Raw genomic sequence first — 26961 nt, 5'->3', positions numbered from 1 at the left:
GTAGTAAACTGACTAGAAATTTAAAGTTTTGTTTCTCTATATTATCAGTAGAAAAAAAAAGTTGTAGGGAGAGGAGAAGTGTTTTAAAAAAGTTTGTCTGAATTCTTACTACCTTTTTTTTCTTTTGATCACCATTAATAAAATTTTCTTTATACCCTTTGAAAGTTTTAAGCCTGCTTTACCTTTCTCCTAATCCTATCTCACAACAAGAAATAAATACACTAGTAACTAACCAATACCCAAACTTACCACATTCTTCAGCACTTTGAAATCTTAAAAGAAGAAACTTTGAAACCTTGAAATCTTAAAATTAAGAAACTCTCAAATTAGCAAAAAAATCTTAAAATTAAGAAACTCTCAAATTAGCAAAATTAGCGGACTACACAAAATTAGTGTTTCTGCCCAGTTTCAAACTAAAACCTCCACACAGAGGGAGTGGGAGTGGGTGGAGGAAGAGCAGAATCCTGGCTCCTGCAGCGAGGGGAGGCTGGAGGCTCAGAACTCGTGGCCACAGCACCTCACTGGACATGCCAGGAGGTTCTCCAGGTGAGAAAAGTGGGTTTACAGCTTCCTTAACCCCCTTCCTTTGGGACCTCCCTCTGGCTGTGCCCTGGCTGAGCCCATCTGTGGGATTCCTTCACCTTTTCCTTTTCTCCTGCCTGTCCCATGCTGGGATCCAGGGATGTTCTCTCCACCCAAGGCATCGGCTGCCTGGGATGCACAAGAGGCTCCCATCGGGATTCCCAGTGCCATCCCTGCATCCCAGCCCCAGGGGCAGGAAAAGGGGCCCAAAGACCGAGGCCAGCAGGGTGAGAAAGGACAAGAAGGGATATTGAGGGAAGAAATGTCCTTCTTCCCCCTCCGTGTGCTGTCTGTTCCTGCTCTTTCCTGCTTGCTGTCCCAGGGGCCTCCACCACCCATCCTTCTGTCCACCATGTCCTGGAAAAGCCCAGTCCAAACTGTCCTGGGATAACTCTGCCCCTGCCCACGAGAGGCTCAGGGCTGGGCACTCTGCTCTGTCCTGGGAACGATGGAATTTCCCAGTTCACACAGGCAGGAAAGATCGGGATCTGCAGGGGATGGAAGATGTGGGGTCCCACCTTCAGGAGCAGCTCTGGAACTGCCTCCAGTGTTGGGATCTCTGGGAATGGCAGCATGGATGAGGAACCCAACAGAGGGCTGGGATGGACATGGAGCAGCAGCAGGGGATGGAAGACCTGGGGGTCCCACCCTCAGGAGCAGCTCTGGAACTGCCTCCAGTGTTGGGACCTTTGGGAATGGCAGCATGGATGAGGAACCCAACAGAGAGCTGGGATGGACATGGAGCAGCAGCAGGAGATGGGAGAAGCTGCGTTCCATCTCCAGCCTCCATCCCCATCCCCAATTTCCTTCCCCATTTTTTGGCTGGGCTCTATCCCCAACCTCCTTTTTCCCTTTCCCATTTTTTTTAGCTGCCAACCAATCCCAGTAAGTTCCTTACTTCTTTGGTTTCCTGGGGGAAATATCGATGGCAGGGCCGGGCGCTGGCATGTCCATGGGGAACATGTCCACCCACATCTCCAGGCGGCCCTGTGGGGTGGGAGAGGCACAGTCAGCTCCCCTTGTCCCTCCTGTCCCCTCCCCTACCAGTGTGCCCCTCTTCCCACAGCCATCATTCCAGCCATGCCAGATGTGGAGTGGGACAAGTTTCTCCATGCCACGAATCCTTCTCCACCCCTGCAGAAACATCTCATGGAGAGGGTGGAACTCAATGGGTTTTAAGGTCCTTCCCAGCCCATGATTCCATGATTCCATGATCTCCATGTGAGCTGGGATCAGCCTCACCAGGGTGAGCTAAGCACCAAAGGGAGCTTTCCCTCCTCTGCTCCCAGCCTCTGCAAAGAGCTTGCCAAAGGCTCAATGGGGCAGCCCAGGCTTGGATTTTGGGAGATTTCTGACCAAAACCGGGTCTGCAAAACAACCAGAACCTAACTCTGTTCCTGCTCTCCCCCCTTTACTCAACACAACAGTGACCTCCCCGCCAAAACAGGCTCAGAGTCCTCCTGAGGACCTCAGGAGGTTCAGGGTCTCCAGGGAATCCCCAGCACTGCCTTTTGTGCACGGCAGCCTGGGGATTCCCAGCCCTTTCTGCTTTGGAATCTGTTGGGAATTTTGCTCCCAGGTGCCCAGATGTGGGGAATCAGGAGGTGCCCAGATGTAGGAAATCACCCAGGACTGTGGAATGTGAAATGGATGAGGATAGATGGGGAGGCACTGGAGATTTTCTCTGCTGGCCTCCTAGGGTGACCTGCCCACCCTGAGGTGGGTTAGGGCTGGGCTGGCCCCCATGGGGGCTGCCCCCAATCCCATTGGAACGTCAGACCTGCTCGATGCCCGGCTTGTCGGGGTTGAGCAGCGGCCGCGTCTCCACGTGCTCGGGGACGAGGCGGCAGCCGGCCCGTGGGATGTCCTCCCAGTGCCGCAGCACCGCCAGCGCCAGGTGCTCGTCCGTCGGCTTCTTCTGGCCTGGAGGAGAAAGGAGAGCTCGGACAGCTGGGACAGGGACACAGGGACAGCAAAGCACCCAGGGCCTCCACCCATGTTCCAAGGTGTGGAACTGCCTCATCTCAATCTCTTGGGAACTCTTTGTCCCAAGAGTTGCAGAACTGTCCCAAGGTGCAGAACTGCCTCATCCTCTCCATGCCTTGGGACCACTTTGTCCCAGGGGTTACAGAACTGTCCCAAGGTGTAGGACTGTCTCATCCTCTCCATCTTTTCTGGGAACACTTTGTCCCAAGGGTCGCAGAACTGTCCCAAGGTGCAGAACTGCCTCATCCTCTCCATCTCTTGGGACAAAATGTTCCCAAGGGTGCAGAACTGTCCCAAGGTGCAGAACTGCCTCATCCTCTCCATCTCTTGGGACAAAATGTTCCCAAGGGCACAGAACTGTCCCAAGGTGTAGGACTGTCTCATCCTCTCCATCCCTTGGGAACACTTTGTCCCAGGGGTTGCAGAAGTATCCCGAGGTGTGGAACTGCCTCATCATCTCCATCTCTTGGGAACACTTTGTCCCAAGGTGCAGAACTGTCTCATCCTCTCCATCTCTTGGGACAAAACGTTCCCAAGGGTTGCAGAACTGTCCCAAGGTGCAGAACTGCCTCATCTTCTCTGTCCCTTGGGAACACTTCGTCCCAAGTATTGCAGAAGTATCCCGAGGTGCAGAGCTGCCTCAGCCTCTCCATCCCTTGGGAAGACTTTGTCCTAAGGGTTCCGGAACTGTCCCGAGGTGCAGAACTTCCTCACACTCTCCATCCTTTGGGACAAAGTGTTCCCAAGGGTTGCAGAACTGTCCCCCAAGATACAGAACTGCCTCATCTTCTCCATCCCTTGGGAACACTTTGTCCCAAGGTGCAGAACTGTCTCATCCTCTCCATTTCTTGGGACAAAGTGTTCCCGAGGGTTGCAGAACTGTCCCAATGTACAGAACTGCCTCATCCTCTCCATCCCTTGGGAACACTTTGTCCCTCAGCCAGCACTTCCTAACTCCTCTTGCCTCTCTCCAATCCCTTTAGAAGGTTCATATCCCCACTCATTTTTCCCTGTTTCAACCAATCCTATGTCCACTGACCACATTTTCCTTCTTTCTCTCACCCCTCCTGGCCTTCTCCCTCTTTCTTGGTCCACATGAGTGTGTTGGGACACAACCCTCATCTCCGGTTGTTTGGGAATGCATTCCCATGGATAACAATTCCCTGAATGCTGGAGGTGTCTCCATGGCTCTTGGGACATGCACTGCTCGGAGGGCATTTCCAGAGGCAGCTTTGGGTGCCTGTGGATGTCCTCGAGTGATTCCAAGAGGAACCCTCTGGTCTGGAGGGTCTGTAGGACTCTGTAACTGGTTCCATACTGGGATGGTGCCTGCAGGGCTGGGTGATGAGCCCACCACACCTGTCTGGAGGGGTTGGACTGGACGACCTTCAAAGGTCCACTTCAAACCACTCCGTGATTCAAACTTCTCTGAGATTCCAACCCCTGGATGATGAGGAGACCCCACAGACCCCTGCTCTGCTCCAGAACCTCCATCCCATGGGATGGTCCCACAGGGCCATACCATTTTCATCCTCGATCTCCGTGGGGCCGGTGAAGACCCTGTTGGCAACTTTCACTCTTCCTCCTGGCCCGAAGTGCGGCCCATCCACTTTTCCCTCTTTGCACAGCTTGGACAGGATTTGGGAGGGCTTCATGGGGTCACGCCAGGTGTTGTACCCGTGGCTGGGAACAGGAGGGCAAGATCAGACAAAAAAAGTTGTGAGGACAAAGAAATTTTTTTCCCTTTTACCAGAAAAAAACCCCTGCTGCACCACGAAGCACCCAGAATTCCCAGGGGAAAGAATTTGAGGCAGCAAAGGTGAAACTTTAGAGCAAATTTGATCCCTCTGTGCCCTTTTTGCAAATACCTTCCATCCCACTTTGGCTCAGACTGGAATTCCCAGTGCATCCCGGTTGATTCCTGATGCTCGGCATCACCCCGTTTGCTCTGCTTCCATTTTAGCCCTGACCTCACCCCTCTTCCACCAGTCCCCCCAGTCCCTCCCTCCTGCCCTGGGCTCCTGACGACCCATTCCACCCTCCCTAATGCTGGTGATAAAACCAGGGATAGCACAGATTCTTCCATTGATCCCTGCCCCTTGCAGGATTGGACAGCCTGATGTTTTTCCCAAAAACTTCATTCCAGGATCAGCAGGCAGCCAAGGTGGGGAGATTCCCGTGGGAGCTCTGGGTGGGAGGTGACACAGAGGAGGGTCCAGGTGTGAGGTGGGACAGGGAAGGCTTTTCCCATACATGGAGTAGGTCTGGGACACGCCGCAGGTCGCCCGGTGCTTGCTGTAGAAGCGATTCTCCAGGTCGATCTTGGTCTCCCCGATGAGGTCATCAGTGCCCACCAAGTCCCAGTCGTACACAGCCACGGTCAGCATGGAATCCATGGGGAAGGTGGCCTCGATGTCGAAGGATCTGGGGTTGGGGGAAGCAGAGAAAAGTTGCTGCGGGGTCTGGCAGCCACTCAGGACAGAGGTGTGTCTGCTCCAGTCCATGGAGGGTGTCCCGTCTGCATCCATCACTGCAGCGCATCTGAGGTGGGGTTGAACTCAACCACCAGCCCTTGACAGGAAGGAAAATCCTTGACCTGGATGTCCCAACACCCCTGAGGCTGAGTGTTCCAGATTGCAAGGGAAGACATATTCCATTACCATCTGTATGGCAGCTGTCTTTTGTCAAGTGGGCAGTTTGCCTTATCTCTCTCTCTGAGTGATCACAATCACCCTCCCTGGGAGGGGACACCTGCTGATAACAGCTATTGAATGTCTCTGCATGGCTGATAAGAACTACAGCATCCCATTGTGAGATGCTCCGCCCAGAGGGAGGAGCCAAGCATTGCTACCCAGATATAACCTGAGATTCTGGAACACCAGCCCGGCTTCTGCACTGGATTTCCCAGAGGAACAGCAGCTGTCTCTTCCTCCACTGGATCTTCGGAGGAAGACTCACCATTTTTCTACAGGATCCCTGCTCCAGCAGAACCACCCCTGACACTGCAGGAGGGCTGCAGCCACAATTCCAGTGGGACTGCTGCCAGCACCCTGACCCACAGGGTGTCAGGTTGGGTTCTGACTCTGTCAGTGTTGTTCTAGTGTACGGCATTGTTTATTTTATCCTTTTATTCTCTTCCCTACTAAAGAACTGTTATTTCTGCTCCCATATTTTTTGCCTGAGAGCCCCTTAATTTAAAATTTATAGCAATTCAGAGGGGTGGGGAGAGTTTACATTCTCCATTTCAGGGGAGACTCCTGCCTTCCTTAGCAGATTCCTGTCTTTCCAAACCAAGACACTGAGTTTGTGTGTTATTCTCACTCAAATTTAGGTCTAATTATTCCTAAGCAGGTGTTTCACCTTGATCAGATAAATTTCAGGTTAATCTCTCAAACACGCAGTGCAACACTGACCACACGTTGGCAAAGTAGGACATCCTGGAAGGACATCCCGCTGTGGGATAAATCCCATAAATAAAGCTAAATAATAAAGATAAATAAAGATAAATTCAGCTCAAGGAGCAGCCATGGGACCCGTGAGTTGCAGGTTTGAGGGCTGGCAAGCTCGGGCTCAGCTCGGCAGTTTCAGGCGCAGACTTACTTCCCAAAAACAGGGTTCAGCTGCTTGGAGATGTAGTTCTCCTTGTCCTTGATGTCCGTCTTGCCCAGCTTGATGGCGATGTAGGGATCGGCTTTCCCGTTGATGTCAGCTGGGTGGAGGTCCGTGGCCTGCAGGGAACAGATGGGATGGGTCAGCGCTGTCCACAGCAGCCAAGGATTCAGGGATGGGCCCATTCTCCATCCCTGATGATGGGTTTCTCTTTGAGCCAGGTCTTAAGAGCTCTCAGAGAACCTATCACATCCGAGATAGCTCAGCTACCCAGAATGGCATAAAATTATCAGGAGGGCTTCTGAGGTAGTGTTGGAAACAGAAAAAGGTTTAATAAAAGGCAAAATAACAAGGCTCTTTCAGAGAAAAACCCAAGCCAGGGGCAAGAGGTTCTTGTTCCTGCTAAACACCCCACAAAAGTGATTATTTCCTTTGTTCTCTTCTTTTTCTAGTGAATTACCTAGGCAGGACCTTTTGGCCTCTGTCCAATTGGCAACCCCAGGTTTGAGGTGAAGTCTCAAAGGTCCTATGAGGTGTCTTTTTAACAAATTCAGAAAAGAAACTTCTGGGCTTTTTTTCCTTTTTAATCAGACAAAGGATAATTTGGTCACTCCGCCACATTCCTGCGCCCCGAGAACACCTGGCTGCTTCAGTCCCTAAACAGAGTGTCTTGGATTGAAATGGGGATGAAACGGCTTCTTGGATTAAACTGGGGATATTCCTGCCTCATGTAAATCCCTGTCTCAGTTTAGGGAGAGTTTGGAGCTGGCTTTGTCCTGAGATGTCACCACAGTGACCTTTGGAATCTCACCAGAGGCAAGAAAGAGACTCTCAGGAAACACCCCCAACAAGAACCTGACCAAGATGCCGAGACATCCATTCCCTTTCCCCTCGTGTCCTCTCCATGCTGGATTCTCCACAGAGAGGGGGTGAGGACCCCCAAACTCTCCAGTCCCACCTCCAAGCGTGGCACAGCAGCAGATGAGAACACATCCACCCAGTCCTGGCTGGTTTTGGGGTTGACCAAGCTGGTGTCTGCTATTCCAGCCTGGTGATGGATGGGGAGACTCCATATCCCAGCGGGAAGCAGCTCTGGATGGAGAACCAGGCTGATGGGAAACGGAGCCAAAAGTAGGTTCTGTTTGTAACACACTGTGACAAGGTGGTGGCAAAAGGCAGCCCAGGTGCTTCCAGCAGGATGGAGATCCCTCCCAAGTGCCTGGCTGCGGAATCACACGCTTGGAGACGGGGGGATAACCAGTTCAGGGGCCAGGAAGTGATTTTTGCCAGAGCACATTCCATATATAGAGGAAAAACGTGTGTTGGCTGGATCACGTCAACAATCGTGGAATGCGTGTTCAAGGAGGTGCCGTGTCCTTCACAAGGATCTCCTCCTCCTCCTCCTGCCAGATCCCATCCCACCCTTTTTCTCCCATTCTCTCCCATCCCAAACCATCACCAGGGTGGTGACATGGCTGTGGAACGAACCAACACTGTCACCCTGGTTTTTTAAGATTTTCTAGGCCTTCTGATATGGACATTCTTGTGGTGAACTTTTCCAGACATTTTCTGTAAATAACTGATTGTTTTGTCTTCTTTTATGGAGGAGGAGAAAGTTGATGGACTGCTGGTTTGACCAGTGTCATTGGAGAAGTGTCCCTATCACCCTCCCATCCACTGTCACTTTTGGAAAACTATAAATGTTGGAGTCAGAGAATTAACTTCCTCTTTCTTCCTTCACCTGGAGAACCGTGGTGTGCTTGCATTCTTGCGTGTCCGATAGTGACACAACACCTCACAGGGCAGGCTGATCCAAAGTATCCATGGGAATTGAGCACCAGGACACACCGGTCCATCCCACCTCCTTGAGAGACATCTCTGGATCTGGCAGGAGCTTGGATGTGTCCTGTTCCCAGTGCTGGGAGCACACAGCCCTGGAGACAGTGTTGGGTCTGGATATCCTGGGATGTCCCTGAACAGCTTGGGATAGTGGGAGGTGTCCCTGCCTACAGCAGGGAGTGGAGCGGGATGGACTTTAAGGTCCCTTCCCACCCAAACCATTCCATTCCCAACCATTCCTTCCCACTCAAACCAAGGAGCTGCTTCAGTCCTCAAGCTGCATCCTGGGTCCTGAAGCACTGGTGGTGCCTCAGGTTTGGCTTTTCTATTTTTCACATTCTGTGCTGCTTTGGGGTGTGGGTCTGAGCTTCATATTATGGGATGGTGAGCTCTCTGCACAGAGTAGGGAGACAAAACAATTCCTGCTCTTGCTGGGCACCAAGGACAAATGATCCAAATCTCAGGCCCAAGAGCACAAACAGCATGGGCTGAAGAGAGAAAAACAAGAAGGATGGGATTTCATCAGCTAAAGCTGGAATTGGACAATTAACTCCAATATGCAAATGGAGCAGAACTTATCAAAGTGAGACCCTATCTCTCACTTATGCAGTTGTGCATTTTGTGACCATTTTGGGTTCATTTTGGGTTCACTTTGGGTGTAGCCCTGGCTGGGCTCTTGTGCTGCTCCTCACCATTGAGGAGATCCTTTTAATAAATCCCTGCTTTATTCTTTAGTCTCTGTTCTAGCTCAGCCTTCTCAAGGTATCAGTCCTGGAGTGCTGGAGCGGAATCCCACCATCCCTATGGCACCAGGACCAGCTCCAGGTGGAAGGGAGTGCCAGATCCCACCTGCCACACCCCAAATTCCCACTCACCCGCACGACGTAGACTCGGACCAGCACGTTGATGGGGTCGTTGCTGGGGATCCCCTGGAACATCCCGAAGGTGGGGTCGTATCCTGCCTCCTTGCTGATGTCATCGGGGAGCGGCACTTTGTAGACGCACATGGAGCCCTGGTGTGAGGGAGGGTATGAACCAACTGAGTCCTGCTGCCCAGCGAGGCAAACCCAAAACAACCTCCCCAAAATCCTGGCCAGCATTCCTGACCACTCACCTTGAACCTCCCCACTATCCGCTCCTCCTCTGTGGCATTGTCGTCGTTGTCCCCAATCTTCCCTCGAAGCAGGTTGAAGGTGTGCAGCCAATCCTCAAAGTTGTCAAACTCTGATTCCAGCTCTTTGTTGAAGACCTGAGATGAAAAAAAAAGTTGAAAGGAGGGAATTTGGGATAAAAGCAAAGGTGAGGAAAAGATGCGGAGAGTACTCAATCAGCTCAGAAGGAACGAGGGGCGGGACAAGAGGAAATGGCCTCAAGATATTTCAGGGAGGTTCAGATTGGATATTGGGAATAATTTCCTCATGGAAAGGGTGCTCAGGCATTGGTAGGGGCTGCCCAGGGAGGTTTGGAGAGCCCATATCCCTGGAGGTGTCCAAGGAATTCCTAGATGTGGCACTGAGTACTCTGGGCTGGGGATGAGGTGGGGATCAGGCACAGGTTGGACTGGAAGACCTGGGAGGGCTTTTCCAACCTCAGTGATCCTGGGATTCTGTGAACATGGATACCTCAGCTCCCAGTGGTTAATTTTTCTAGGAAAGGAGAAGGATCTCCAGCATTATTGGGTTGGAAAAGGGGAATCTTGGAGCAATGGGGGGGCATTGTTCTCCCTCTGGGCAAGATCCAGGTCTAAACCTCATCTGAACCCCAGAAGCACAGGCAACATGAATCCTGAGAAATCCTTGGGATCACTGAACCAGAGCCCACCCCTGTCCTGAATCCTGGCTGGGCCAGCAGGAAAACTCTCCTTTGGAGCTGGGACACCTCCAAGCTGCCCCAGGGATGAGCCTATCCCAGGACAACCCCTTTTCTCATGACCTCCAGCTATGGAGAGAGGCTGGGAAGCCTCATCCCAAAATAAATCCCTAGGAGAGATGTCCCAAGGCACATAATCCTCACAATTAGGTACTTCCTCAGAAGCACTTCCCGGTACCTTGAGTTCATCGATCTTCTGCTTGTTCTTCTTCTCAGGGAGCTCAGGGACCGGCTGCTGCTTCTTTTTCTTGTCATCTTTGGGTGCCTTGGACTTGTCTTTGTCCTTGTCCTTGTTCTTCACCTGGGCCTTGGAGCCTTTCATGGGAGAGTCACCAAGTGACCAAGTGATACCAAGTTTGGCATCACTCCGAGTCCGGGGGGGAGCGGTGCAGAGGGAGGAGATGGAAAGGAGGGAGGGAGGAGGGAGGGAATGGAAATGAGGGTCAGGAGAGGTGGGAGGGATGTGGCCGGGCTTGGATAAGGTCCTTCAAAGAAGAGAAGCATGAAAGCTGCCAGCTGCTGCTGCCTGCAAGTCCTGTCCCAGCCCTGCCCTGTCATTCCTTGGCTCTGGATCACAGTGTCTCCAGCAGCCCGGAGATCTCTGTGCAGGGAATTCCAGGGCTGACCTCAGCAGGAATCACTTGGAGGACTACAGAACATGGACAGAGCCCTCTGACAGCGGTGAGAAAAGCTGGTCCTGCCCATGGCAGGAATGGTGTGGCCAGCAGGAGCAGGGGGGTAATCCTTCCCATGTACCTGGTGCTGGTGAGGCCACACCTGGAGTGCTGTGCCCAGCTGTGGCCCCTCAGTTTGGGAAGGATGTTGAGGACCTGGGGAGTGTCCAGAGGAGGCTGGAGAGGGGCTGGGAACACAAACTCTGTGAGCAACCACTGAGTGGGCTGGGGATGTTCAGCCTGGAGAAAAGGAGACTCAGGGGTGCCCTCATCACTCTCTGCAGCCTCTGAAAGGTGCCTGTGCTCAGCTGGGGCTGGGCTCTTTCTCCAGGCACTGACAGAACCAGAGGACACAGCCTTGAGCTGCACCAAGGGAAATTTAGGTTGGATATCAGGAAAAAGTTTTTTACAGAGAGGGTGATAAAGTTCTGGAATGTTCTGCCCAGGGAGGTGGTGGAGTCACCATCCCTGGGTGTGTTTAACAAAGCCTGGATGTGGCACTGGGTGCCAGGGTTGAGTTGAGGTGTTTGGGATAGATTGGACTTCATGGTCTTGGAGGTCTCTTCCAACCTGGTCATTCTGTGAATTTTGGGAATTTTCTTCCTCTTGCCAGAGATTTCTCCTGCTTTATGGAGCCTGGGGAGTGGAACCCCAGCCTGGGAATGCAGAGGGGACAGCGCTTGATGCTGCTGCCCTCAGGACCAGCTGCAGCCACGGTCACCAGAGTCTCATTTGGAGCAACCACCAGCCACAGAGAGCTGGGAAGAGGCTGCTGGAAAAGGTGGATTCAAGGGAAACTCCTTCCCCTCTCCGTAATCCCTGTCCCTTGGTGCCTCTGCCAGCTTTCATGAGAGCTGGACGTTATCCAGTGATGGGGACGGACAGACAGGTGGAAAAACATGGATGAGGAAAGGGGGAATGAGTGGGAGAGCCAAGGGAAATGGATCATTCTAAAAAGAAACAAAACCCCAGAGGACACCGGTGCAAGCCCAGAAGAACCTGCTCACAGTTGTCTCCAAGCTCAGCAAGACAAGACCTCATTTTTCCCAGGATACAAAAATTGATCTTCCAAAAGGAGCCAGGCTCAGAATTTTACTTGCCTGAAGGGTTTTGCATCACCTGGGCACAACAACAACGTCCTGTCATGGGGACATGGAGCACATGGAGAGCCAGGGTGGAATTCCTCGGGGATACCCTTCCCAGCCCTGCCGGTGGCATGGCCAGATGGACAAAGTCACCCTTGACCAGCCACTCCCAGGATCCTTGGCCGGCATCATTTTTGGGACAAAATTAGTCTCCCCCAAATTTAGGCAAGGTCAGAAGCCCACCTGACCTACAGACCCGAATTCCTTCAGAGAAAAACACATTTATGGCATCATAATTTTATAAAATTATAGTAAGTGAAAAATAATACGTAATGTATAAAATTATATAACTTGATAAATTAGGTGAGAGAACTTGCCCTAAATTGTGTATTTGTCTTCACTGCTCACATTAGGACAGCAGACAAGGAGTTCAACATGCACGGAAAAACCCTGCAAAAACCCACAAAAATCGACCCTTTTTGGGAAAACACAACACGCTGGGAATGTCTGATTTGGCTGGAAATCTGCAGTAGATTCTCAGAGGGATGTCCAAGCACCAGGAGGAGTTCTGGTCCCACCTTTCCCTGCCATGTTCCTGTGATTTTATAAAATTATAATAAATGAAAAATAATATATAAAATTATAGAAATTGATAATTTAAATGAGAAAACTTGCCCTAAGTTATGTATTTGTCTTCACTGCCTGCATTAGGACAGCAGACAAAGAGTTCAACACGCAGGGAAAAACCCCTGCAAAAACCCACAAAAATGGACCCTTTTTGGGAAAACACAACACGCTGGGAGTGTCTGGTTTTTCTGGAGAGCTGAGGTAGATTCCCAGAGGGATGTCCAAGCACCAAGAGGAGTTCTGGTCCCACCTTTCCCTGCCGTGTTCCCTCTCTCCCTCCCAGCCTTACCCTCTCCAATCTCCATCTCCTCCTTCTCCTCTGCTTCTGCCGTGGCCGCTTCCTGCTGCCGGAGTTGCTGGGGAAGAAAGGAAACCACTGGATATTAGGAACAATCTTTTCCTGGAAATGCTGCCCGGGGCAGTGGTGGAGTTCCCATCCCTAGGGGGATTTGAAGCCACATGTGGATGTGGCACTTGGGGACAGAGTGGTGGCATTGGCAGCGCCAGGAAATGGTTGGACTCAATGGTCTCCAAGGGCTTTTCCAGCCTGGACAATTTTGGGATTCCATAATTGCTGGAACCCAGGGCATGGGGAATGTTTCTCTGCCTGTCCTGAGAAGTCCTGACCCCCCAGGAGAACACTGCTTTTAATCTTTGTCCGTGGAGAAAGCTTCCAAGACTTTGGGATGGATTGGAATCTACGAGTGTGTGAAATAGATAATAGTGTAGTTTATCATAGTGTGAAAAACTGAGAGCTTTGGGCTTTTAGTATGGAGGATTTAGATGGGAGATTTTGGGTGTTGTCTGATGTCCTTCTTGTTCTTCATCTACTCCATTTTCAGCAGGGTTGGTGGCACAGGGTGATTGGTTAGAAAGAGCCGCAGTTCAGATGTTGTGTGAACAGACAAATAATTAGTTATTGGTAGAAAGGTAGAAATAAAATATGTTCTAAGAGCTAGTTGGACAAAATAGCTTTAAAAGACCTTGAACCTGGGTGTCTTGTGACTTTTGATGCCTTTCTATTTGTATGCTAAGTCTGAGATGTAGAGGGAATGCTGAACTTTTGATAAGAGAAAAATAAGCAATAACCTGAAGACCGAATAAACCAAAAGTCCTGTTCATCTCTCAATCCTGGCACAGAACTTTTTAGGGCTCAGCCCATCAGGGGGATCCTCAGGGCGGGGTGGGGGGGTTTGCACACATAATGAAGCACAGCCCCGGGGCTTTGGAAGGAGCTGGAATTAGGGGAGACCTCTCAGGAAGGGAACCGTCTCCCCTGGATGCCCCTCACTGCTGCTCCTCACCCACCTCCTTCATCGTCTCAATGGAAGCGAAGTACTTGGACCACCAGTCCAACATGCTCTCGTCCGGCTCCTCCTCCTCCGCTTCCTCCCCACCTCCTCCTCCTCCTCCTCCTTTCTTCTTCTTCTTCTTTTTCTCCTTCTCTTCCTCGGTCTGAAGTGACAAGGGAAGCACAGACAGGGAAGGGGAGGGATCAGGTGAGAGGGAATCGTTTCTGGAAGTACAAAAGTGAAGCACCTGAGGAGGGACAACCCCTCCAGGCTTGGGGGCCTCATGAACTTTGTCCCTTTTACAGCCACAGAACACCCAAGGGTAACCAAGGTTTTGGAGAAAGTGCCAGAATCACGGAATGGTTTGGGTGGGAAGGGACCTTAAAGCTCATCCAATTCCAATCCTGACATCTTTCACCATTCCAGGTCATTCCAAGCCCCATCTAACCTGGCCTTGGACGCTTCCAGAGATGAGGCAGTCCCACAACACCTCCACATTTCCATCATCCTATTTATCCGGGAATTTCCCAGGCTACATCCCTGGAATCTTCCATGGCAAGATGCCCAGCAAAGCCCCTTGGGTCTCCTTGGTGAGGAAAGGGAACCTTTGCCAGCTGGTACCTGGTTGTGGTGGGGATATCCAGCATCCCTCCCCCTGTCCTGGGACAGCTGGGATGAGAAGTCCTGGGACAGCTGGGATGAGAAGTCCTGGCCCAAAAGAGCTGCCCAAACTGCAGGGACGAGGCCACTGCCACATCCCTTGAGGGGACAGCGCTGCTGTGCCTCTGTCCTGGGACAGAGGGGTGATGTCCCTGCCTGGCTCAGGCTGGGGAGGGTGCCTGGTCCACCAGAAGTGGCATGGAAGGTCTGGAGAGGGAGCAGAGGGTTGGGAGCAGGGATGCAGAGAAGATCCATCACTTACCACATCCACCTTCACCACTGCATCGGAATTCTGCCACCGCGGGATGGAAGGGAACAGGGAGAGGGAGAGCAGGTTAAGGACACACCCTCAGCTGAGTGCAAATCATCATTCCCAGGGTGGTTTGGGTGGGAAGGGACCTTAAAGCTCATCTTGTTCCACCCCCTGCCATGGGCAGGGACAACTTCCACTGTCCCAGGCTGCTCCAAACCCCATCCAACCTGGCCTTGGGCACTGCCAGGGATCCAGGGGCAGCCACAGCTGCTCTGGGAATTCCAGCCCAGCCCCTGCCCACCCTGCCAGGGAACAATTCCCAGTTCCCAAGATCCCATCCAGCCCTGCCCTCTGGCAGTGGGAGCCATTCCCTGGCTCCTGTCCCTCCAGGCCTTGTCCCCAGTCCCTCTGCAGCTCTCCTGGAGCCCCTTCAGGCCCTGCCAGGGGCTCTGAGCTCTCCCTGGATCCTTCTCCTCTCCAGGTGAGCACCCCCAGCTCTCCCAGCCTGGCTCCAGAGCAGAGGGGCTCCAGCCCTTGGAGCACCTTGGCAGGTGGAAGAAGCTCTGGAGCAGAAATGTGGGAGAAGGAGTTGAAATTCCCATTCTGGGCACAAAAATGGGCACATTGAGTGTGACACCCCTGGGACACGCTGCCTCCCCAATTCAGGCTGAAATCCCTCAGAAATCAGCAATTTCATGAGGAAAGAGGTGCTGCCACATGGATACTCACAGCTTCCAGCTTCACCATCGTGTCCATCTTCTTGATGGGGACCTCGGGTTCCATGTTGACCACGATCTCCCCTGTGGGGCGAGAGCGGTGGGCCCTGCTGGTCATGGCCAGGTAGCCGTTGAGGTGTTTGGCTGGACAGAGGACAGAAAAGGAGAAAGAACAAAGGAGAGAGACAGTGGACAGGAGAAACTGACAGTTCAGGTGAGATCCTACAGGATTCAGGCCAGAAACTGAGAGTCCAGGTGAGATCCTACAGGATTCAGGCCAGAAACTGAGAGTCCAGGTGAGATCTTACAGGATTCAGGCTGGGAACCAAGATTTCAAGTGAGATCCTACAGGATTCAGGCCAGAAATTGAAAGTCCAGGTGAGATCCTACAGGTTTCAGGCCAGAAACTGGGAGTTCAGGTGAGATCCTACAGGATTCAGGCTGGGAACCGAGATTTCGAATGAGATCCTACAGGATTCAGGCCAGAAGATGAGCTCAGGTGAGATCCTAGAGGATTTAGGCCAGAGCACAGTCTTGTTTGGAGCAGTGGAAATGAGCACGGAGCCTTCAGCAGGACCAAAATCCCACCCAGAGCAAAGGAAGGTGGAGGAAAAGCAGGAAATGTCCTGAGGAGAAGAGGCAGAGGAGATTGTCCTGAAAGCCTCCGGTGGCTCGGACGCAACCCCTGGTCCAGGTTTAGGGATTAGGAATGGGATCCTGCTGGGAAGGGTAGTAGGAATTAGGAATGGGATCATGGTGAGCAGTAAGGATTAGGAATGGGATTTTACTGGGAAGGGAAGTACAGATTAGGAATGGGATCATGCTGGGAAGGGGAGCGTGAATTAGGAATGGGATCATGCTGGGCAGTAGGGATTATGAATGGGATTTTACTGGGAAGGGAAGTACAGATTAGGAATGGGATCATGCTGGGCAGTAGGGATTAGGAATGGGATCATGCTAGGCAGTAGGAATTAGGAATGCGATCATACCGGGAAGGGCAGTAGGAATTAGGAATGGGATCATGCTGGGCAGTAGGGATTATGAATGGGATTTTACTGGGAAGGGAAGTACAGATTAGGAATGGGATCATGCTGGGCAGTGCGGATTAGGAATGGGATCATATTGGGAAGGGGAGCATGAATTAGGAGTGGAATCATGCTGGGAAGGGGAGCATGAATTAGGAATGGGATCATGCTGGGAAGGGGAGCATGAATTAGGAGTGGGATCATGCTGGGAAGACCAGTGGGGATTAGGAATGGGATGATGCTGGGAAGGGTAGTAGGGGTTAGGAAAGGGACCATAGTAGGAAGGGCAGAAGGGATTAGGAATGGGATCCTGCTGGAGAGTAGGGATTAGGAATGGGATCATGCTGGGAAGGCCAGTAGGGATTAGGAATGGGATCATGCTGGGAAGGGCAGAAGGCATTAGGAATGAGATCATGCTGAGCAGTAGGGATTATGAATGGGATTTTACTGGGAAGGGAAGTACAGATTAGGAATGGGATCATGCTGGGAAGGGCAGTAGGGATTAGGAATGGGATCATGCTAGGCAGTAGGAATTAGGAATGCGATCATACCGGGAAGGGCAGTAGGAATTAGGAATGGGATCGTGCTGGGCAGTGCGGATTAGGAATGGGATCATATTGGGAAGGGGAGCATGAATTAGGAGTGGAATCATGCTGGGAAGACCAGTGGGGATTAGGAATGGGATGATGCTGGGAAGGGTAGTAGGGGTTAGGAAAGGGACCATAGTAGGAAGGGCAGAAGGGATTAGGAATGGGATCCTGCTGGAGAGTAGGGATTAGGAATGGGATCATGCTGGGAAGGGCAGAAGGGATTAGGAATGGGATCATACTGGGAAGGGCAGTAGGGATTAGGAATGGGATCATGCTGGGAAGGGCAGAAGGGATTAGGAATGGGATCCTGCTGGGAAGGGCAGTAGGGACCAGATATATCCTTGGGAATCTTGCCGAGCCTCCAGCCCCAAAACTGGGAGGAGAGGGCTAATTCCCAAGGCTCCCAAGCCCTCGGCTGCTGGGATGGGTGGGAAGTGGGTCTGGGATGGGTTTTCCTGCGGGTGCTGATGGATTGGGGTGGTTGGGGTCAGGACCTCTGCTCTTTACAGCCACCACGGGGACTGAGTGTGGCCTAATCCTGTCCCAGTCCTGAGGAACATCTGGGGACTCAAGTCCTGAAGCTGCAGAGATGTTGGAGGTGAACCTTGTTGGAGTTTAGGGTATAGGGAATATTTTTTTGTTTGTTTTGATTTTAGGAGAATGATGGTTTTAATCTTTGTTTATGGAGAAAGTTTCAAAGACTTTGGGATGAATTGGAATTTATGAGTGTGTAAAATGGATAGTAGGAATTTATAGGTGTGTAAAATAGTTTACTATAGGCTGAAAAACTTAGAGTTTTGGGGTTTTAATATGGAAGTGGGAGATAAAACGGAGGAGATATGATGAAGGATTTGGGTTGGGTGCTGTTTGATCTCTTTTTTGTTTTTCATTTATTCTATTTTTTATAGTGTTGGGAGTATGAAGTGATTAGTTAGAAAGAATCACAATGTAGATGTGGAGATAAATAATTAGTTATTCGTAGAAAGGTAGAAATAAAGTACGTTTTAAGAATTAATAAAATGAAATGGTTTTTAAAGACTTTAAATTTGTGTGGTTTTAGTAACTTTTAGTGCTTTTTTAAAAATCTGCTGTCTAAGATGTAAATAGTGTATATAAATGCATAATGTATAGATAAATAGATATATACATATAAGAAGATTTATAGATATATAATATATATATATAAATAGTGTACAGAATTTTTAATAAGAGGAAAATAATAATTTGAAGGTTGAAAGACTAAAAGTCCTATTTGCTTTTCACTTTTACTGCAAATATTTTTTAGGGGTCTCCCCACACCAAAGTGCTGAAATTGGGGTTTTTCTTGGAGTTCTGGACCCAAACCCCAAATTTCTGTGGGTTAGCCAACCATCTCATGGTCTCACAGCCCATCCCACCTCCCTCTTCTCCCTGCGGATGTCCCAGACCGGATCCCCCAGTCCCACTCCTGGTACCTGCCATGTTCCAGTGCTGGGCTTTCTTGTCGGGCGGGCGGTAGATGAACCTGCGGAGGGAGCTGACGGTGTGGGAGCCCACCAGGGTGTAGCGCCCGAAGGCGCGGCAGTCCACCACGCGGATGTTCAGCGGCGGGTGCAGCAGCTCGTTCTCAGGGAGGTCCTGGGGAGCAGGGCAGGGGTGGGCATCGGGGAATGGGAGTGGATGGTTTGGGAAGGGCAGGGGGGATTGGGAATGGGATTGTGATGGGAAGGGAAATAGGGATTGGGAATGGGATCATGCTGGGGAGTAGGGATTAGGAATGGGGTTATGCTGGGAAAAGCAGTAGGGATTAGGAATGGGATCATACTGGGAAAACCAGAAGGGACCAGAACTGGAATCATGCTGGGAAGGGAAGTAGGGATTAGGAATGGGATCAGACTGAGAAGGCTGGTAGGTATTGGGGATGGGATCATACTGGGAAGGGCAGTAGGGATTAGGAATGGGATCATGCTGGGAAGGGCAGTAGAGATTAGGAATGGGATTATACTGAGAAAGACAGTAGGGATTAGGAATGAGATAATGCTGGGAAACACAGTAAGGATTAGAAATGGGATCATACTGGGAATGGCGGTCGGGATTAGGAATGAGATCCTGCTGGGAAGACCAGTAGGGATTAGGAATGGGATCATGCTGGGAAGGGCAGTGGGGATTAGGAATGGGATCATACTGGGAAGGATGGTCGGGATTAGGAATGCAATCATACTGGGAAGAACAGCAGAGATTAGGAATGGGATCATACTGGCTAGTAGGGATTAGGAATGGGATCATGCTGGGAAGGGCAGTAGGGGTTAGGAATGGGATCATGCTGGGAAAAACAGTGCAGATTAGGAATAGGATCATGCTGGGAAGGGAAATAGGGATTATGAAGTGGATCAGACTGAGAAGGCTCATAGAGATTGGAAATGGGATCATACTGGGAAGGCCAGTAGGGGTTAGGAATGGCATCGTGCTGGGAAGTAGTATAGGAATGGGATCATGCTGGGCAGTAAGGATTAGGAATGGGATCATGCTGGGCAGTAAGGATTAGGAATGGTATCATGCTGGGAAAGGCAGTAGGGATTAGGAATACAATCATGCTGGGAAGGCTGGTAGGGATTAGGAATGGGATCAGACTGAGAAAGCTGGTAGGGATTGGGAATGGGATCATACTGGGAATAGGCAGTAGGCGTTAGGAATGGGATCATGACTGGGAGGGCAGTAGGGATTAGGAATGGGATCAGACTGAGAAAATTGATAAGGATTAGGAGCAGGATCATACTGGGAAAGACAGTAGGGCCTAGAGCTCGGATCATGCTGGAGGAAGAAGTCCCGAGCTGCTCCAGCAAAATGCGGCTTGGGAGCCCTCAGGTGAAGGAATGGTGTCCATGTGCTCCATTGTTTTGCGAGAACTGGAGTAAAGGGCTTGGAGCCATGGCGGGCTCCAGGAATTCCGGGTTCCAGCTGAGGGATCAGAGGGAAGGGGCCACACTCACCACCTCGAACCACTTGACCAAAGTGCTGAAATTGGGGTTTTTCTTGTAGTTCTGGATCAGGGCAGACTGGACGCCCTTCCCAGCACACTCGATGTCCACACGGGGCCGGTCCACCTGGGCCAGGTTCACTCTCTTCAGGTCCCTGAGCCCCCAGAACAAGATCTAGGGCAGGAGGAGGAGGGAGCGTGTGAATGTGAGAGGGATGATCCCTGGGAGATGGTTCTCCATGGAGAGGGATCCCACTGCCGATGTCATCACAGGGCAGTGGTGGATCCCTGAGGTGTCTCCTCCTGACACCCTGCAGCCCAAGGTCTCCAGCCTGCTACACTCATCATTTTCCTGCCTTTCTCCTTTCCTGGCCTTTTCCTGCCCTGGGAATCCAGCTCTGTCCATCTGTGGTGGCTCTGGATCCAGCACTGCCATCATTTCGTCCCAGTGGAATCAGTGTCACTGGGGAGACTTCCCTGTCCCAGCCTGGGATAACAGACTGTCACCATCCAAAATGCTCCAAAACTGAGATTTCTCCCACCTCCTTATTCCCCATGGCTGAATTAAAATTGTGAGGAACATTTATTGTCATGCAAAAGTGTGGAAAACCAGGAGCCAAGGTCCCTGTGGAGACCTGGTCAGTGGCACCTCACCTGAGCAGAGACACCTTCACCCAGGGCTCAGATTTGCCCTGAACATCCCTGTGGGCATTGCCTGGGTCATGGATGTCCACCAGGACCTCCAAGGGACACATCACAGAACCATAGAATCATTTGGAAAAGCCCTCCAGGACCATCGAGTCCAGCCTATGACTGATCCTCACCTTGTCCCCAGCCCAGAGCAATCAGTGCCACATCCAGGCCTGCCCTGGACACCTGCAGGGATGGGCACTCCAGACTTCCCTTGGCAGCCCCTGCCAAGGCCTGAGCACCCTTTCCATGCAGAAATTCCTCCTGGTGTCCACCCTGAGCCTGCCCTGGCCCAGCCTGAGGCCATTTCCCCTTGGCCTGTCCCTGTTCCCTGGGAGCAGAGCCCGACCCCCCCTGGCTGTGCCCTCCTGGCAGGGACTTGTGCAGAGCCACAAGGTCCCCCCTGAGCCTCCTTTGCTCCAGGCTGAGCCCCTTCCCAGCTCCCTCAGCCCCTCCTGGGGCTCCATTCCCTCCCCAGCTCCGTTCCCTTCCCTGGACACGCTCCAGCCCCTGCAGGTCTGTCCTGGCAGGAGGGGCCCAGAGCTGTCCCCAGCACTGGAGGTGCCCCAGCGGTGCCAGCACAGGGGACAGGCACTGCCCTGGGTTGTGCCCACACTATTCTGGATACAAAATCCCCCTTTAGATATCCATGGATACACGAGAGGTTTCCCATCCTCATTTCCTGAGGTCGATGCAATAGAGAACACCTGAGCTATGGGATTGCTTTGGGAGAAGATGATCCAGCTCCGTGTCCATCTCCAACGTTCCCTGAGCTGCACCTCAGCCCAGGTGCTGCTCACTCGCTGTCCTGCCCAGGTTTGACAGCAAGGAATGATCCAATTCCCTGGTTTTTTTTAGGGTTGCTGCAGCCTGGTTCCCAGAACGGCCACCACGGACAGATCCCTGGCTCCCAGCTCCCTCCTGCCCTTCCAAAACCCTTGGAGATGTTCTTCTCCCCCAGGCAGGACATTGGTTACCTCCACTCTGTATCTGCTCAGCACCGGCCGAATTCCCAGAGGCACCGGCAGGATGGGACCTCGGTCCATGTCTGTGGGGCCGTCGATGGGGGGCAGGTCTGATTTACCCCCAGGGCCAATCTGGAAGAGATGGATCACGGATCAGGATCTGCTCCTCTGAGCTGCTGGGAAGCAGTTTTTGGTCCTTCTCACAGAATTGTGGAATCACAGATTGGTTTGGGTTGGAACGGACCTCAAAGATTGACTCATTCCAACCCCTGTCATGGGCAGGGACAAATTCCAGAGGGATCTGGGCTGTGTCTCAGCCAGAACTGGTCCCAGTTGTTGGAGCTGGGGTGTCTCAGAGGGCTGAGAGCCCAGGGCAGGTGCTTTGGGAAGAGGAAAACACAGGAGAACAAGGTGCTGAGAATTCCACACAGAACAGTCCCCGGAGAAATCCAAACTTCTCAGCCCACCAATGCAGCCCATCCCAGGGCTGCTCCATCCTGGAATTGCATCTGCTGGGCTCTGTGTGAGAAAATGGAGATGTGGTCCCAGAACTCAGCTAGGAGCAGGCTTAAGGTCCCATTTCCAGCCCAGGGCTTGGGAAAGATCAAATATCCCATGTGAGCCATTCCCCCAGTCCAAGGAAAATGGGGAGACAAAGGGCTTGGATGACCACCTGCCCTGGCAGAAACAGAAGGGGAAAGCATTTTAGTGGATGGAGCATGAGGCACAAAAGTGGAAGAATTTAACTCTGATATTGCCCCTGACTACGAATCATGGAATGGTTTGTGCTGGAAAGGACTTTAAAGACCATTGAATTCCAACCCCTGTCATGGGCAGGGAGAAATTCCAGAGGGAGCTGGGCTGTGTCTCAGCCAGAACTGGTCCCAGTTGTTGGAGCCGGGGTGTCTCAGAGGGCTGAGAGCCCAGGGTAGGTGCTTTGGGAAGAGGAAAACACAGGAGAACAAGGTGCTGGGAATTCCACACAGAACAGTCCCCGGAGAAATCCAAACTTCTCAGCCCACCAATGCTGCCCATCCCAGGGCTGTTCCATCCTGGAATTGCATCTGCTGGGCTGTGTGTGAGGAAACGGAGATGTGGTCCCAGAGCTCAGCCCAGGAGCAGGTTTAAGGTCCTGTTTCCAGCTCAGGGGTCAGTTAAGATCAAATATCTTATGTGAGCCATTCCCCCAGTCCAAGGAAAATAGGGAGAAGAAGGGCTTGGATGAGCACCTGCCCTGGTGGAAAAAGGAGAAGGGGAAAGCATTTCAGCGGATGGAGCACGAGGCACAAAAGTGGAAGAATTTAACTCTGGTATTGCCCCAGACGATGAGTCACTGGATGGTTTGGGCAGGGAGGGACTTTAAAGACCATTGAATTCCAATCCCTGCCGTGGGCAGGGATCCCTTCCACCTTTCCAGGCCGCTCCAAGCCCCATCCCACCTGGCCTTGGACACTCCCAGGTATCTTTGATGAACAAGTGGTTGATCATCCAAGAGAAATGAGAAGGGTCCAGCAGACCAACGACCAGGTGAGGGAGCAGCTATTCCCGGTTATTCCGAGTTACCCGATTCTCCATAAATCAATCCCCTCTCCCAACCCTGCATCCATTCTTCCCCTCCCTTTGTCCAGCTGGCACCTGGAGCAGCTCGAAGGCGGCCAGCAGGTCCCCGGCTGTGGCGTTGCCGCGGTAGATCTGGTAATATTCCAGCTGCGGCGGGAAGCGCGGCGGGCAGTACTCCTCGTCCGACATCTTCACCACCGGCTTGGCAAACGTCCGGCCCATGAAGTCGGCTTTTCCCTACGGAAAGAAGCCTTGGGGTTGGGGATCCAACATGAGAATTCCAAGACTAACACTGTGATTTTCCCCAGGAGCACTTGGGGCTGGGGATCCAACATGGGAACCCCAAATTTAGCTCCATGGCTCTCCCCAAGAGCTCTTGGAATTGGGGATCCAACATGAGGATTCCAAATTTAGCCCCATGGTTTTCTTCAGGAGCACTTGGGGTTGGGGATCCAACATGGGAATTCCAAAATTACCCCCATGGTTCTCCTCAAGAACACTTGGGGTTGGGGATCCAACAAGGAAATTCCAAATTTAGTGCCATGGTTCTCCCCAAGAGCACTTGGGGTTGGGGATCCAACAAGGAAATTCCAAATTTAGTGCCATGGTTCTCCCCAAGAGCACTTGGGGTTGCAGATCCAACATGGGAAGCCCAAATTTAGCCCTGTGGTTCTCCCCAGGAGCACTTGGGGTTGGGGATCCGACAGAGGAATTCCAAGATTAACCCTGCAATTCTCCCCATCGTGGTTGGAACGGGAATGGGATCAATGCTCTGGCCTTGGGATGCCAAAGCTCCGGGAAAACTCATTCATGACTTCTTGAAGGAGGTTTGGGACAGCTGAAGGTTGGGACAGCAAGGAGACCAGGGATGAGCACCTTTCCCAAATGGAAACATTCCATGGCTACAGCCTCTTTCTTCCCTCTCCAAAAACAAAATACATCCGAGAATTTTGAGGGGCAGAGGCTCTGTGGGAGATTTGGAAGGACCATTCTCCAAGGATCAGGAAAAAAAGCTCCTCAAATCCTCTGCCTCCAAATCTGGAGAGATCCTGGCGTCCAAACCACCCACAATTCCCTAGGATTTTCTCACCACAGTGTCCTGGTCGTAGATCTCGATGACGATGATAGGGGGTCATCCCGCATCTCGTGAGCTTCCCCGTACAGCTCCACGTTGTCAAACACCAGGAGCTGGTCCCAGGTCGGGCACAGGGTCTCGTTGAGAACCTGGGGAAATGGGAGAGATTCTTGCTGCTCCAGGAACGGACCAGGGTCCTGGGAAAGGGTGGCAGGTGGGGCTGCTGTGTGTTTTTTGGATTGGGAATCACCCAGAGATTCTTCTGAGGAAGACAATCCAACAGCAGATGAGCTTTAGGAAGCCTGGGTTATTTCCAGGCTTCCTAAAGCTTGGCAACCCTCGGACTGGGAAGGGAAGACTGAAAAATCACTTAATTATGACCACTGGACACGCAGGACATCACTGGGAATCACAAGGAATCATGGAGAATTGTGGGGAATTGCAGCCACCGGGATGTGGGACACATACTAGGAATGGGCTCCTGGGGAGAGATCTCCTGGAAAGAGTCAATGCCCAGTTCCAGAGCTGCTCTCCCACTGCAGGAGCCCAGGACCAGCCTGAACCTCATTTATGGGATCTGTGCCATGGGATCTTGCAGAGCCAGCCATCCCCACACCCCCAGGAATCCCAGGAATGTTCACCTCGGTGCACTGGCTGTGGGAGATGAAGAAGACCCGTGCGAAGGGGTCCGAGAGGCCGCTGCTGTCAGCTGCGAACAAACTCCTGGCTTGGTACATGTGGGCTCGCAGCTGGAACACCTGCTTCTCTGGAAGAGAGAGAGTGGGATGGGATGGGATGGGATGGTTTGGGATGGGATGGTTTGGGATGGCCTCTGGGAGCCTGTCCATATATAGATGCTCATGTTGAATCATAATTTTAAAGGGTTAAGTTTTTAGCTGAGGGTTAGAACCAGTTCATATTGAAGTTAGATGCACCAATGATAGGTTAATGATTATTAGACGCTTAAGTTAAAGCTAATTGTTATATTATGAGCTCATTTGTAGAAGGAAGTGGAGGAAGAGAACCATTATAGGAACATACTGTGTTGGGAAGGATGAAAGTTTGACCAGAAAGTCTCATGGATATGCACACTTAGCAGAAAGATTTTTAAATATAGAATCTGAAGAGGGAATAGAGATGGAAGCAAGTTTTGGTATAGAAGAAAAGAATTGCTGAGCCAGTCTTGCTGGATAACCAAGGAGGCAGAGTGTGTAAGTTAGAAGGGGTTTTTATGGCTCAGAGCAAAGGATAAACCCACCCCAAACAAAAAGATGTTTTTATCAAGCAGAAAAATAGCACAGGCAAACAAGACTGCCAATGTTGCAAGTAGAAAAAAGGTCTCAGAATTTTCCACTGCAAGAAAACTGAAAAACAACTTCTAGCTGAAACGGTAATGTACTGACTTTCAGTGATTGGAGAACAGTAACATGGATATGGTAATTATAGGATTTATGATGGGCTGTAGGTAGCAGTTAAGGTGTAGATTGGTTCTGCTATATGAAGATGCTCAGCAAAGGAAAGTATATAATGCATTGTAAGCAAAAGAAAAATATATAAAGCATTGTAACCAAAAGAAAAGTATATAATGCATTGTAACCAAAAGAAAAGTCTATAATGCATTTGTAACCTAAACTAAGGGTTTCCAGGCCTGCCTGCAGCTGGAGCTGACAGCTGTGTGCACAGACTCTCTTGCCCATGACCCTGGGCTGCTGTAACATCTTGGATACAATAAACTGCATTTTGAAGAGCTGCCTGGAGTCCCGCATCTCTCATTTAAACTTTTACCGTGGCACCCAACGTGCGGCACCATTAGTAAGAGTCTGAATGAGGGATGCAGGACTCCAGACCTGCCTGCAGCTGGAGCTGACAGCTGTATGCACAGCTCTGCCACCCACAACCCTGGGCTGCTGTAACATCTTGGATACAATAAACTGCCTTATGAAGAGCCGCCTGGAGTCCCACATCCCTCATTTAGGCTCTTACAGTGGTGCCCAACGTGTGGCACCATTAGTAAGAGCCTGAATGAGGGATGCAGGGTTCCAGGCTTGTCTGCAGCTGGAGCTGACAGCTGTGTGCACAGACTCTGTTGCCCACGACCCTGGATTGCTGTAACATCTTGGATGCAATAAACTGCATTTTGAAGAGCCGCCTGGAGTCCCGCATCCCTCATTTAGGCTCTTACAGTGGCGCCCAATGTGGGGCATCATCAGTAAGAGTCTGAATGAGGGATGCAGGACTCCAGGCCTGCCTGCAGCTGGAGCTGACAGCTGCATGCACAAACTCTGCCACCCACAACCCTGGACTGCTAGAACATCTTGGATACAATAAATTCCATTTTGAAGACCTACCTGGAGTCCTGCATCTCTCATTTAAGCTTTTACCGTGGCACCCAACGTGGGGCACCATCAGTAAGAGCCTGAATGAGGGATGCAGGGTTCCAGGCCTGCCTGCAGCTGGAGCTGACAGCTGTAGGCACAGCTCTGTCACCAACAACCCTGGACTGCTGTAACACCTTGGATACAATAAACTGCCTTATGAAGAGCCGCCTGGAGTCCCACATCCCTCATTTAGGCTCTTACTATATTGAAACCAGTAGAACAATGCCCAGCACCTCGACTCTGTGTCAATCCATCATGAGCAGGGGACCTTGGATCGTGCCAGAGAGTCACAGAGACCTGACAAAGACCTTCCTGACTTCATCCCTGGGACCACTGACCCAATTCGAGTCCACCGACCCAATTCAAGAGAACTGTGCGCATGAAGGACTAATGACCTCATTTTAATACACAGCGGGGATGGAAAGCGCTGGGGTTGTGCATATGCGTTAATTTGGGAAATCAATAGAAGGCAAAAATTCCTTGTGTGGTGTGGTCACACGTTTTGGGGATGACTCCCATGCCACCTGCCA

At 51.4% G+C, this 26961-nt stretch overlaps 1 protein-coding gene across 1 annotated transcript in view; it reads right to left on the bottom strand.

Annotated features, from left to right (window-relative positions):
• OTOF (otoferlin) overlaps positions 1–26961 on the bottom strand; it is a 113294-nt gene that overhangs the window by 4479 nt on the left and 81854 nt on the right. Inside the window, 19 exon segments of the mRNA XM_030945276.1 lie at positions 1481–1569; positions 2363–2505; positions 4091–4251; positions 4822–4992; positions 6169–6296; positions 8892–9029; positions 9131–9265; positions 10064–10200; positions 12561–12627; positions 13580–13726; positions 14486–14515; positions 15206–15336; positions 18262–18424; positions 19777–19938; positions 21431–21550; positions 23054–23215; positions 24069–24112; positions 24115–24202; positions 24695–24819. Coding sequence (XP_030801136.1) covers positions 1481–1569; positions 2363–2505; positions 4091–4251; positions 4822–4992; positions 6169–6296; positions 8892–9029; positions 9131–9265; positions 10064–10200; positions 12561–12627; positions 13580–13726; positions 14486–14515; positions 15206–15336; positions 18262–18424; positions 19777–19938; positions 21431–21550; positions 23054–23215; positions 24069–24112; positions 24115–24202; positions 24695–24819 — 2341 coding nt within the window.

Source organism: Camarhynchus parvulus, chromosome 3 (assembly GCF_901933205.1).
Source record: "Camarhynchus parvulus chromosome 3, STF_HiC, whole genome shotgun sequence".
Taxonomy (NCBI): domain Eukaryota; kingdom Metazoa; phylum Chordata; class Aves; order Passeriformes; family Thraupidae; genus Camarhynchus; species Camarhynchus parvulus.
This window is presented reverse-complemented; position numbering and strand designations above follow the sequence as displayed.